The 14,023-nt window shown below is 41.2% G+C and overlaps 1 protein-coding gene across 1 annotated transcript in view; it reads right to left on the bottom strand.

Moving 5' to 3' along the window:
- Positions 1-1,933: 1,933 nt before the first annotated feature.
- Positions 1,934-14,023, bottom strand: part of cn (Kynurenine 3-monooxygenase cn) — a 163,515-nt gene continuing 151,425 nt past the window's right edge. The window contains exon 11 of the mRNA XM_067146690.2: positions 1,934-2,075. Within this exon, the coding sequence (XP_067002791.2) occupies positions 1,998-2,075 (78 nt within the window). The 3' untranslated portion in view covers positions 1,934-1,997. The remainder of the gene's footprint in view (positions 2,076-14,023) is intronic.

The raw sequence follows: 14,023 nt of genomic DNA, 5'->3' as shown, positions 1-14,023 counted from the left end.
TGGACCTTGTCATATACATTGTTCACGTACAAACAGCGTGGACCATGTCATCCACATTGTTCACGTACAAACAGTGTGGATCATGTCATCAACATTGTTCACGTACAAACAGTGTGACCTCATTGTTCACGTACAAACAGTGCGGAACCTGTCATCCACATTGTTCATGTACAAACAGTGTGGCCCATGTCATCCACATTGTTCATGTACAAACAGCGTGGTCCATGTCATCCACATTGTTCATGTACAAACAGCGTGGTCCATATCATCCACATTGTTCACGTACAAACAGTGGGGAAGCTGTCTTTCACATTGTTCACGTACAAACAGTGCGGAACCTGTCATCCGCACTTTTCACGTACAAACAGTGCGGAATCTGCCTTTCACATTGTTCACGTACAAACAGTGCGGAAGCTTTCATCCACATTGTTCACGTACAAACAGTGTTTACCTCATTGTTCACGTACAAACAGTGCTTACCTCATTGTTCACGTCCAAACAATGCGGAAGCTGCCATCCACATTGTTCACGTACAAACAGTGCTTACTTCATTGTTCACGTACAAACAGTGCGGAACCTGTCTTTCACATTGTTCACGTACAAACAGTGCGGAAGCTGCCATCCACATTGTTCACGTACAAACACTGCTTACCTCATTGTTCACGTACAAACAGTGCGGAAGCTTTCATCCACATTGATCACGTACAAACAGTGCTTACCTCATTGTTCACGTACAAACAGTGGGGAAGCTGTCATCCACATTGTTCACGTACAAACAGTGTTTACCTCATTGTTCACGTACAAACAGTGATTACCTCATTGTTCACGTACAAACAGTGCGGAACCTGTCATCCACATTGTTCACGTACAAACAGTGCGGAACCTGTCATCCACATTGTTCACGTACAAACAACGTGGACCATGTCATCCACATTGTTCACGTACAAACAACGTGGACCATGTCATCCACATTGTTCACGTACAAACAGTGGGGAAGCTGCCATCCACATTGTTCACGTACAAACACTGCGGAACCTGTCATCCGCACTTTTCACGTACAAACAGTGCGGAACCTGTCTTTCACATTGTTCACGTACAAACAGTGTTTACCTCATTGTTCACGTACAAACAGTGCTTACCTCATTGTTCACGTACAAACAGTGCGGAACCTGTCATCCACATTGTTCACGTACAAACAGTGCTTACCTCATTGTTCACGTACAAACAGTGCGAAACCTGTCTTTCACATTGTTCACGTACAAACAGTGCGAAAGCTGCCATCCACATTGTTCACGTACAAACAGTGCTTACCTCATTGTTCACGTACAAACAGTGCGGAAGCTTTCATCCACATTGTTCACGTACAAACAGTGTTTACCTCATTGTTCACGTACAAACAGTGCGGAAGCTTTCATCCACATTGTTCACGTACAAACAGTGCTTACCTCATTGTTCACGTACAAACAGTGCGGAAGCTTTCATCCACATTGTTCACGTACAAACAGTGTTTACCTCATTGTTCACGTACAAACAGTGCGGAAGCTTTCATCCACATTGTTCACGTACAAACAGTGCTTACCTCATTGTTCACGTACAAACAGTGCGGAAGCTTTCATCCACATTGTTCACGTACAAACAGTGTTTACCTCATTGTTCACGTACAAACAGTGCTTACCTCATTGTTTACGTACAAACAGTGCGGAACCTGTCATCCACATTGTTCACGTACAAACAGTGCGGAACCTGTCATCCACATTGTTCACGTACAAACAACGTGGACCATGTCATCCACATTGTTCACGTACAAACAACGTGGACCATGTTATCCACATTGTTCACGTACAAACGGCGTGGATCACGTAATCCAAATTGTTCACGTATCGCGCGGACGGTGTCATCACTAGGAACGAGGGGAAAGTACAAAATAAAGTAATAATCTTGATAAAATTTATTCAGCTCCTCAAAACATCAGCTTCAGCAGTAAATGCGTCTTCTTGTTAGAACCAGGCCATGGCACCAACAGTAATGCCAACTCCTGCTGCAGCCACAGCCATCGCCACACAGCGGTGTATCACCTGAAACATGCAGTAATGTTTGCTTATAACTTATAACTAAATCAACATAATTACAATTTCATCGCGAGATTTCTATTCTTTGCCTCATTGTTCGTTTCACCCTCGGATGAGGTGTACAAATGTCGAAGGTATATTCATTTCAATGGGGCTAAAACTAGAAATGTCAATTTTATCTGGTAATGTTACATATGTCATGGACAACGGAATCTTTTTGAATAGGCACCTTTGGAAGGCGCTCGTTTTCAAACATCCCTAACCGGCGCGCTGGAAGAGCAAACCGATGATGATGATGATGATGATGATGAATGTTACATCAAAATACAATTGTTGACGCTTGATATTTCTTCCATTGTAGTTGTTAGAGAAATAATAATGGAGATGTTACATTTTTCACAAACTTGCAAATAACTTCTGAAATACTAGTTCACTATCTTATTTTTTAATTGCCATGTTCCCGTCGTCTATCAATGGGCTGACTTGCAGTTTTGCACGTAGACATCCGAAATAGCGAACGTGTATTTGAGCTGGTGAGGCCCCCTTGCGACCTGGACCTGCAAGGCCTGGAAATGCTGGCCAGCTCATGCGGTCACGGAGAGTTTCATAATACGCCGCTAGATGTCATCTTCATGGGCTGACCTATACAATACTCTTAAATGGCAAAATAACACACATCTGTGTGTTCTATAAGGAAGAGAAAAGAATAAAAATGAATCGGTTTAAAGCACATAATAATTCCGTACCTGATAGTATATAATATTTTGAAGAATCGTTTACATTTTCCAGTCTCTCCATTAGTGTAGCCAATGCAATTTTTAAATGTATTCCTGTGTGTATGTCTTAGGCAACCCATTGAACTAAATTGTAACCATTAGGTGAATTTGTAAGCCATGGAACAGTTATCTTCAAAGTAGTCTCACCAAATTTAATGTTTTCCTTTCTATACGGGTCTAGCTCCTCTACGAGCAATAGTTCATTTGAATCACCATTATCGGAATTCTTTAAATACAGTTTAATTTACTTGTTCGCTAATTTTGTCATAGGATGTTGAGGAGTTTCTCCATGGGTGAATCTGTCATTGACTGAATTCTTTCTGGCTTAGATTAATCTAATCTGGGGTAGCATCACTTCTGCGTTTGGCATATATTTGTTTATGAGTGTATAAACCACTAAATACCGATGGTATTTTCTTTGGAAGAAGCCGCTTAATTGCGGGTCTAACACTGTAATCAGATTCAAGGAAATGCCTGCTATACACTTTCGACGGTCTTGTTGCCTTACCTCGAAACGGCAATTTTCCACTTCTCTTGTAAGTTTGGATCAGTAAGAAACAGATGGAACGCGACATTGTGTTCTTAAGTACATCTTTGTTTGAAGTACATCTTGGAGCAGAGTAAACCATCAATTTGAACACTTTATCTGTACTCACATTGGTATTTTGTGCAAGAAATGTACATTACATGAGTTGGCCCTACAAGAATTCTCAGAGTGTTCAAAGTAACACCACACTATTCGTCAATGCCATAAAGAAACTGACGGTAGTATAGGTGTTTTGGTACAGAAGCAGACGAAGAAACAACTGATAGATTAATACTACTAGTAAACATTTTCATTCTGCACCCTGATGGAGTAAGGCGGGTTTTCTAGAGGGTTACGTAATTTATCAGGCCAAGGAGATTCGAAGCCGTGATTTGAGATGGGAAAAAGGTGAGGGGGTGGTGCGTGTGGCCTATAAAAACGCATGTCCCGGCATTGGTCTTAGTGCAAGATAATGGAAAACGACGTAAAACCATTCTCAGGACAGCCGATCGTGGGAACCAGAACCTCCGCCTCCCGAATGCAGAGCTACAGGCTAGGAAAACTAGCCGCTGTTGAGCCGAAGGCGATTCTGCTCAGTCGATATAAATGATATGAATAAAGAACAAAATATCCAAGCAGATCGAATCTAACTTATAGACGGAATGAGATGAAAATTTAAAATTGTAATTAATGAAAAAAGAACTATAATAGGATGCATCTATAAGGGTTCTATGATTCGTACAGCTGTAGCAAGCTAAAGAATACCATGAAGTCCATTAAGAAACTGCAAATATATCACACATGTAATGCGAATCTTGTACCGAGTTGAGGTTGTAATACACTGACAACAGCCCACAACCCTGACATCTACCTGTGAGACTACAAACCTCAAGTATCCCGCTATTCTGGCGGAAAATAGCCCGTTATTCCAGACCTTTTCTATCTCGCTGCCTTGTACCTATGGATATCACGTAAGCAACGCCTGGACCCAAGCTCCTTCTGATGTAAAGGACTGTACTCAATACGACGCATGAAATGGGCCGTTGAGGCAACGAACGGACGACGTATTCGCAGGCGCTAGTGCCACCTATGTAAATAATGTGTATTAGTATTCTTCGCTTTTCTCACGTCACTTTCATGTTATCTAGTTTGACTTCTTTCATACTCAATCCAATAATCACATTTAAAGAACAGAAGTTGTTTTACATAGCCTAGCTACCATTAATGTTACTTCTTGATAAAGTACTTCCAATAATCATTAACCCACAGCTGGTGACCGACGTTATTAAATACATCTAGTAAGGTGAGCCTAAAGATGCAGAAGAAGACAGTGCAACAAAGTCAACAAAGAATGGAGTCGAACTTGCTCGTATTTCCGTGAAGATTCCACCTGTCTTAGTAAAACGATAAAGGTATGGTTTATGCAAATAAAAACACAGTTACTACTCTTGGTATTAAGAGTGGATATACAAAATGTTCTTTTTGTGTGTTTCATTCCCCACCCGAAGAGCGGGGCGGGCCCCTTAAACGGTTACGCCGTCTCTCGGGCCAGAGCTGTGGGGAGAAAGATAGTGTGATGGGAAGAATACGATGGAAGGACGAAGTGAATAAATTGTATGAGGCGTACTGTGAGGGCATCTAGGCTGGGGAGAGGAAAGGAAGTGAGGATTTACAGGAATTGCGAGAGGTAAAGATTAGAAGAGAGTGCCTATAGGAAGATGCGTGATGAGTAATTGGAGAGTATATGTGAGATTATTGAGGGGTGTGATGAGAAGGCGAAGGATATCTAATGTCGGGAGGGGTGGGACAAAGCAGTTAGATTGGGGAGGGGGTGGACAAATGAGTTGATGGGGTGGAACAGGCGGAGGAGCGGGCTGGGGGCGATAGTATATCCTGTTAGGAAGAGAGCAAGCTGGTTAAGGAGGGGAACGAGATGGTTCCACTCTGTAGTAATGACGGTAAATGTAGACTCCGGATTCAATAAGATTGTGGACGCCAGCTGTAGTCGGTAGATGAAGTTGTACCATGTAGGTTGGGCCAGTGCTTGTTTGTATTCGAAAAGCACGATGGGCGGGGTCGCCTGCGGTGTATAGTTCTTGGAGTATGTTCTGTCTTGAAATGGATGGTTCTATCCTACGGATGACACAACTAGGCATGCCGTGGGAAGATGTTGGGGGCTGAGTTGACAGTGTTGACGTAGTTACTGCTGAGGCATCTGCTTGAGGCGGTGGTGAAGGCGACGGCTATGTTGCTGGTGTTGAATCCAGTGGGAGGGTGGGAAGTTGTTGGAGACTAGGTTGGACGGGGTTCAAAGAAATGGGAAGTGATGGGAATATGATAGGCAAGGGATGACAAGTCAAGACCGTAGTGACTGAACGTGGGAAGGGGTGTAAGCGGATGTTCTCGTGGTAGTAGTGGTGGTAGTGGTGGGGTAAGTAGAAAGTGAGGGCGTTGGACGGAGTTGAGATGCGGAAACGACGGGAGGAAGAGATGGGTCAGCAAAAAGTTGATCTAGGATGGTCTGAGGAGACGGTACCACTGGATGGAATAGGTTGTGAAGAGTCGCACCGGTTTCTTGTAGTCGGAGCACGTTGTCCTCTCGGCGGAGATAGAGTAGAACCGTCGTTGATGGTGAGGATGTAGTGCCGTCCAACAGCCTGAAGACATCAGAGACTGGGACGTCCGTTGTGCGAAGGTCAGTCAAGATGTCATCCTCGGAGAGGGCCAGGCCAAAGTCAGGAATGAGACAGGTGTACATTGTTGGGGAGACCAACTGCCAACTCGGTGTCAGCCTATTTGCTTTTTTAAGGTCGGCGAGGTAGCGAGCTAGAGATGTGAGCCACCCGGCCGAGCTAAAAGACTTGGAGCTTCTGAGAAAATTATAAGGTCGAATGGAGAGGTCGTTGTGTTGTACAAAATGTATTCATGTTGTTGGAACGTTGGAAGCCGATCGCGGAACTGATTTCAAAATTATCAAATGACCAGCAACTTGTACCCCGTTTACAGATCTCAGATAGAGATACAGGGATTCGAAGAATCCGAAGGAAGGAAACTAACTTGTCGACAGAACAGGAATTAGGAGACAAGAAATAATTCCAAATTTTAAGGGAAATACGCACATGCGCGAGATCCCAGATTAAGGATTAAGGATGACTTCCTAAAACAATCTTTGTTCAAAGACTCGCGGTAATAGCACTAGCTACTAGCAGAGATGATTTGGACACTCTAGCAAACATGGCTGACAAAATATAGAATTTGCATGGTCTGGTTCTAACACTGTTGCTCAAAGCACCCAACCTCAATCATCGGATGCTATTCACTCATCATTCAACCTCCCATTCGATCGTCTTTCGCTACTATAAGCGCAGTTGGCTGAGTTAACACAGGTTATTAATAAATTAAAAACATCCCTCTGATGACCATGGTCGTGGTTAAACGGTTCGAGTACCGTTGGTCGAAAAATATTTCAACATCAGAATGTTGGCCGACAGGGTAGGGGAGGAGGCTAAAACTGTCCTCAACTGAAACTCAAGGGGCCGGGAACATTTTCCTCTGTATCCCGGATTTCGTTTCATAAAGGCGGTTAAAAATACAATCAAATCATAAGTACATACCTCCGTCAGATAATCCAGCAGTGGATTTATATGATTTTATGCGGTAGTAGATACAGTAATGACACAAAGCACACCAGCACTAACACAAACCTTTTCTTGCGTAGAACTTCCTCACAGTGCACAGTAGTACAGTACACACACTTGTTTAATACACATTACATGTTTCATTGTGATACTGTGCAGTACTCTCATTTAATTCTTCCAGTAATTCATAATTGTACGCTTGACACAACTATTCCTGGTAGCACGATTCTCATTTAAAATGCGGGCATGGCAAATAATGTCGAACAAGTCCGCGTCATTTATCTCCAGCGAAGAGGACTGAATGTCCTTTGTCGGTAGGACTTCACGTTGGAACATAAACCATCTACTTCATCATGTTTGTTCTCGTCATCATCGCCATCAGTTTCTGTTTTCTTTTCTTGGATGTGATGGGTGACGAACTCTTCGATGTTTCCTAATGCTGCCTCTGTCTCAACTTCCAGATAAATGTCTACGTAATCTTCTGCACTGACATTACTATAATTACACTGTTCGAGAATTTGTTGTAGCATATCAGTATTTCCGTTTATTATGGTTCCTTCGTCAGGGTATGAGACAAACTGACGTACCGTATTTGGCGACACTCCTTTCACTGCTTCTGCGATCCATTGTAAGCAATAATGTCATTATCAGTTTTCTATAATTAATCTTTAAAAAGTGAATGACACTGCACCCGACAGGGGCATGATACAAGGACCCCTGGTCAATACTGGTCTTTGAAATTACAGACGCAATGATCTTTGAGGGAATAAAATCAAAACTAATTAATATCCATATCATTAAGACAGGTAAAATGAGCCTTTCAACTTTATTCTACGGGATTTCATTATTTGCGATCTATTGCGCAATATCTTCCTTTGTGTAGCAGGAACCCGCAGCAGAAGCCAAGCCCACCTAGACTCGGGCGGGGCTGCAATCGGGAATTCACCATGACGTAACTCGAGAGAAGACATCCCTTCCCCACGACTAGGAGACTGAGGGAAAGCAAACATTTTCGAAACGAAATATGGAAACCATCTTGAATTCAGACTAGCCAACTTAATTATCTACGATGTAAAAATTAATGAAATCCGAATTCTGGAGTCGTCTCCCGATTTAAAAGAGATAACTGTCACTGGGACATCTATTTAGAGTGTCTAATGTCCTCTTACTCGATAACTTTCAGATGAAGAAAGAATACTGTGTTGTTTCTGTGTGGAAAAGTACCGGGGGCCATCTGTTTAGTGTCATCACGCCTCCTTGACACGGGAGTTCACCCTCGCGTGGAAGGGGAAGCCGGACAGACTTAAATTAATCACAGGAGATCCTACGAAGAATAATCGTACGGAAATGTCTCAATCACATCAGGTGAATACTGGTCACCTGATAGTCGTACTATTTGACCTTTAGTGGGCCGTGGATAGGCAATATGCTGATTTGGAGAAGGGGAAATTGCCTCTTTGTAAAAAGCACTGCCGAGAGGGAAGCGCGTCATTCGGGAATCTCAGCTTACCGTGGGCGGAGCTATGTTTAGTTAAGCTCCCAATTGATCCATTGTTTAAGTGACTTTAAACTTAAATTTCGAGTGAAATAGTGTAATTCATATAAAGATTGCATAGATTTGGTGTACATGACTTTAAAAGAAACTGTGACGTGTCGCGAACTTTCAGCGCTAAGAGGAATAGACCTCAGTTTATTGTGGACGTACCTCGGGATGAGGTGATTTTGTTAAAGAAAGGGCTTGTTATGCCTTTGAAAGCCAAGGCTATTGACCGCCGTGGTAGGGGGTGGATACGTCTGACCTTGCTAACAGATGTTTTTATTTTTGTGTGTGTCCGCCTCGGTAGAAAGGGGACCTGAGCTAAGAAAGGAAGTCCTGTATGGATCGACTAATAATGGGAAATATTCAACACGCCAGAATGAAGTATTCGCTAATAAACGACACGGTGATTATTATTGCTACGGCACTACTGTCGAGCAGTATCAAAGGTAGAGTGGCTGAGAGGTACCCGGAATCCGATACTGAACCGCGGATTACGAAGTAATATCCGAAATCGTGGCCGGACGTTCACGCTGAACTCAACTAAACAGATTTGAAATAAATAGTGACGTGTTGTGTGCCTAGGATTACTGCCAGCGGCTTCATCAACCAGGAACTATGGACTTCCAGCCTGATTGAAGAATGGTGTCACCAGTAATTGCTTTGGTGCCAATGGGTCAACACTGAAACCTGAAATGGATTTCCCGAGCTGACAACGTGTCATCATGTGATGGAGATGAGTATTTTTCATATTATATGGCCTGATTAGAGGGGACAGGAATGACTTATCATAAGCTGACGGTGTTATGTTAGGGATAACTTAATTTAAATGTTGAAGTGCCGAAATGGGGCACGTAGCTTTTATTTCTTATTTCATTTAATTAATGACAGGTCTGAGTGATTTAACTGTAAATAATTGTGACAATAATCTAATAGGTTTGCATGCGGTAGAAGATTTACTTGGTTAGTTTATTTTTGGGCGTCAGGAGACTAGTATTGTAGTAAATTCAGGGTAATTTAAACTAGGCTGTAGTTGATCCTATATCAATAAATGCATGACTGATAAATAATAAGTATGCAACGTGAGGTCCCGGAGTCACGAGAAATGTATATGGAACTGATGCCCCAGGCCTCCATTGAAATATTTAGCTAGGGAGTGTTACAATTCAAGCTGGATTATTTGATCAGGTTAATCATAATTTTCGTACAATTGAATTGAGTTAATTACCGTGTGGAAATTTAATTGAGTTAATTACCGTGTGAATATTTGATTGGGTTCATTACTGTGTGAATATTTAATTGGGTTAATCACTGTGTGAGTATTTAATTAGAAGTTAATTACAGTGTGAGTATTTGATAGAGCTGATTAGCGTGTGAATATTTAACTCATATTGTATTACTGTGTGACGATTTAATCAGAAAATAATTATGTGTTAATCATAAGTTGATCAAGGTTTAATTATGAATTCATTGTCGTTGGGTTATTTAATTACATCGTAATTACGAGGAAGTTTCGGTATGATGACTCAGTATGATTTAATTACCAGGTAAATCACGTAAAAAGATAGTGTAATGATGAATCCAGCAATAATAATAATAATAATAATAATAATAATAATAATAATTGTAATGGCAGTAATCGTACAAATAGTGTGTCGTGTTGTGAAGTCATGATTGAGTCATGAAAAAATTATGTGTTGAATCGAGGTGATAAATTGGAAGCCGATGCAATTTGCTTAGTGAGGAATAGACCTCAGTCTATTGTGGACGTACCTCGGGATGAGGTGATTTTGTTAAAGAAAGGGCTTGTTATGCCTGTGAAAGCCAAGGCTATTGACCGCCGTGGTAGGGGGTGGATACGTCTGACCTTGCTAACAGATGTTTTTATTTTTGTGTGTGTCCGCCTCGGTAGAAAGGGGACCTGAGCTAAGAAAGGAAGTCCTGTATGGATCGAGTAATAATGGGAAATATTCAACACGCCAGAATGAAGTATTCGCTAATAAACGACACGGTGATTGGTATTAGTATTTGTTAGATTACTGTTGTTACTCATTTGAGTATAATTTAGCTAGGGATTTCCGTGTCCTACTTTCATCCCAAAGGGTTGTCAGTTCAGTTCCATACGCCGGCATTGGTATTCCACAATGCTGAAATGAAGAATGGGGTGCCTCACGTGTTCAGTGATATAATATGTGATTCTCTATATTGTTTATGCATCATGTTGTGACTATAATTAGCGTCGGCGATGGGTCTAATCCATCGGCGCGGCGAAGTTGCATTCAACAGAGGGTCAGTTCAAACCTGGGTGTTTGGTCCACATTTGTATTGTTTCTTTAATGGTATTTCGTTGGGAAATAATTGTGTGTTTTTAGTATAGGGATCGTTCAGACTTGTTGCATGAATTTAAATGTCATTTGTCAATAATGTCATATAGCCTCAATGTTTATGGTAAATGTTTGCGTTCGTATCACGTCATGGCAAATCGCTTTGCGATAAACAATACTCGGATCCATCAAACACGACTACAAGTCGATAATAATCCATAACAATTCTTAATAATTAATGTAATTCATTTGTGAATATAGATGCGTCATTCCCATCGTCATCAATGTCTAATAAACCGCTTGTATTAATTTAAACTTTAATTTGAATGTGTTCTCATTGCAGTTAAGACAGTATGCCCCGTTTTTCCTACCCAGTATGCCATTAAGGTAATGATAGATAAGCAGCTATTTTATTATGTTTTCCACCCGTTAACGCCCTGTAGATCTCATGCCGGAGCCTTTTGGGGTAGGGGCGGGTACAGACACCCTAGTCCGCTAGAAGAATTCGAAAGAAACTATGGGAGCCTAACGATAGAAAGCTGTATTGTTAAATGGCATGTAGCATTGCCGACAAGTAGAATGATGTTCCTGTTTTGTTGCTTCATTCTCAAGTTGAATGGCACCAACCATTCTTCCATTAGGTGGGACATCATCCATGCACTCTTATTGGATCCCCAATCGAGAGGTAGACTCTTTAAATCAATGTTTTTTAATCATCAGGGTTTTGCTGCTTTTCCTGTAACTAAATGGCTTTTTATATTTTGTTTTACGTCACACCGACACAGATATATTTTATGGTGACGGTGGAATACGAAAAGCCTAGGAGTGGGAAGGAAGCGGCTGTGGCCTTAATTACAGTACAGCCTAGCATTTTCATTGTGTAAAAATGGGAAACCACGGAAAATCATCTTCAGGACTGCCGAGTGTGGGGTTGAACCCTCTATCTCCTGGATGCAAGTCACAGCTGCGCGCCCCTAACCGTACGGCCAACTCGCCCGGTTAATGGCTTTTCAGGTTCCGCAGAAAGAAAACCACATTGAAGAACTGTCAATCTGTATCTTTGGAAAGTATGTTTATATTTCCTCTTTCAGAGATAATGTTTTGCTAGGTAGTGCTCGGAAAAGTAGTCCGGTTTCATCACCATAAGCTATGTTCCGCGGTTTATACCCTGTAATTACCCATATTGAACCCATAATTCTACGATGAGAAAGTTTTTTATTTTTCTCTATATTTATTTTCAAATAAAAGTTACTTGTTTGAGAGCGGCCATTTCATGAGTCTGGCTGTCTCGTGGGAGCGACTTCACAGGGTCTAGCCGAGCCGCAAGCTCTTCAAACGCCGGGACACTTCGGTGGACTGCGAAAATTCAACAATTTTTTCATATTCACAGAATTCTTCGTAACGAGAGATTTTGGCAAAACAGTAAATCCTGAAATAAAGAATGCAAATTAGCAGAAATAATTCATTTCGTCTGTTGCGAGTGTGGGAAAATTATGAAATTAACACAGAAATAAATTGTAAGTCTGTCCGAAGTTATGGAACAAATTTCAGAAAAATCTGTCTATTGGATGCGGAATTAGCATAGTGCATAACCAAGCTCCATGGTGTGAGTAGCGTCATCCCATAGAGTATAAAAGAAACCCCCCTCTGTATATTTCTCAGTGTCTGTCTGGTTTCTGAAGCTGCGGAGCCCACGTCTCTCGTCGACCGAAAAGTGTAAAAATTTGATCTCCAAATAACTTACTACATGTTCGTGGCTATGGTTCAGATCTACTGTTAGGAATGGAAGATGATAGAAATTTTCTGAGCTACCGATAATAGGAACATTGAAGATTTAGATATGTGGTGAATAAGTAATTGAGTTCCTCTTTGTATTCAGTGCGTGCGTATAATATTTGTTAGAGTCTGGATGAGAGCTACAGTGTCTGGTTCCTTATCCGTTGAAACACCTGGTCTTCTTAGTAAGGTGGACAAGTCAGTCGCCATTTGAGAAGCGAGCTCGTCACAAGAGCGACCACGTCAAAAAGTGCGTTATAAAGTGTTGTGTAATTTAAGTTGTATGTATAAGAAGATGATGATAAATTTTGCCATGGAGGGCTAAAAATAAACGAGGTTGCTGGCTAGATGCAGCCAGAATCCAGGACGATGGCTACGATCGCAGGTCTGTGAATATTTTATATCGATGTTGTAGTTAGATTGTTGTTTGTCCCAACCAAATTTTTCATTGCGTATGTCGGGTTGATATTTTGTAATGATCAGGAAAAGATATTATATTATTTGTCAGCGTGTGAAAATTTTTAGTTTTGTAAAATTCACATCAAGAAACTATAAAATGCGACGTTTAAGTCTTATGGTCATGTTCTTCGAGATATTGTCCGAAGTGGGGAAAATTAGGAAGGTGATCATGATAAAGTAGTCGTGGCGAGTGTCTTAATTTCGAATATCGTTTGAATTCAGAAAATTTCGTCGAAATAATAATAATAATAACAATAATAATAATGTCTCCCGCGGGATAAAACTTTCCTATGTTAAAAAGTGGATTTAGCAAGAATGATTGCGGGCGTTTAGAAAAATTCCAGTGAAATTCGATAAAGTTATGTTTTATTCATGGGAAGTAAAATTTTGTGACATCGTGTATGTCGATGATATGGAAAATCACGGTGTGTTGTTGTATTCTCGAGGTCCGAAAGTTGTAGTAACAGTAAAAATAAAGAGGTATATTTTATAAAGGTTGTTGTTTTTCACAAGAGGATTGAGATTTGAAAAGGGTCTTGAAATATATGAATAATGGATTGAGAGCGAAGAATTTATATATGTGGAGATGAGAATGGTAGAAATGTTGAAGGCGAAAGGGAGCCCGGATTTTACGTAATTCCGCCGTGAGAAGGAGAGGAGAATGAGTTTTTGAGACAGGCTATGTTTGCCGAGGAAGTATTTTTGAGACAGGCTGTATATTAAGTGTGAGATTTATGTGGCAGGCTGTAGTATATTCCGCTAACAATCCGAAAGCTGGGACCTGGAGAAGGTCGGTCCGAGATAATTATTGTGTGAAGCACAGTAAATGCCAAATAAGATCCCAAGTGAAAAACGATTTTGTTGGGTAACTCTTGGTAGTAAAATTTCAAGTGACTAGTTACGTAGAGTCAGTAATGA

The sequence above is a fragment of the Anabrus simplex genome, chromosome 1 (assembly GCF_040414725.1).
Source record: "Anabrus simplex isolate iqAnaSimp1 chromosome 1, ASM4041472v1, whole genome shotgun sequence".
Lineage (NCBI taxonomy): Eukaryota > Metazoa > Arthropoda > Insecta > Orthoptera > Tettigoniidae > Anabrus > Anabrus simplex.
Note: the sequence above shows the minus strand (reverse complement) of the source record. Positions and strands in the feature narration are given on the sequence as shown.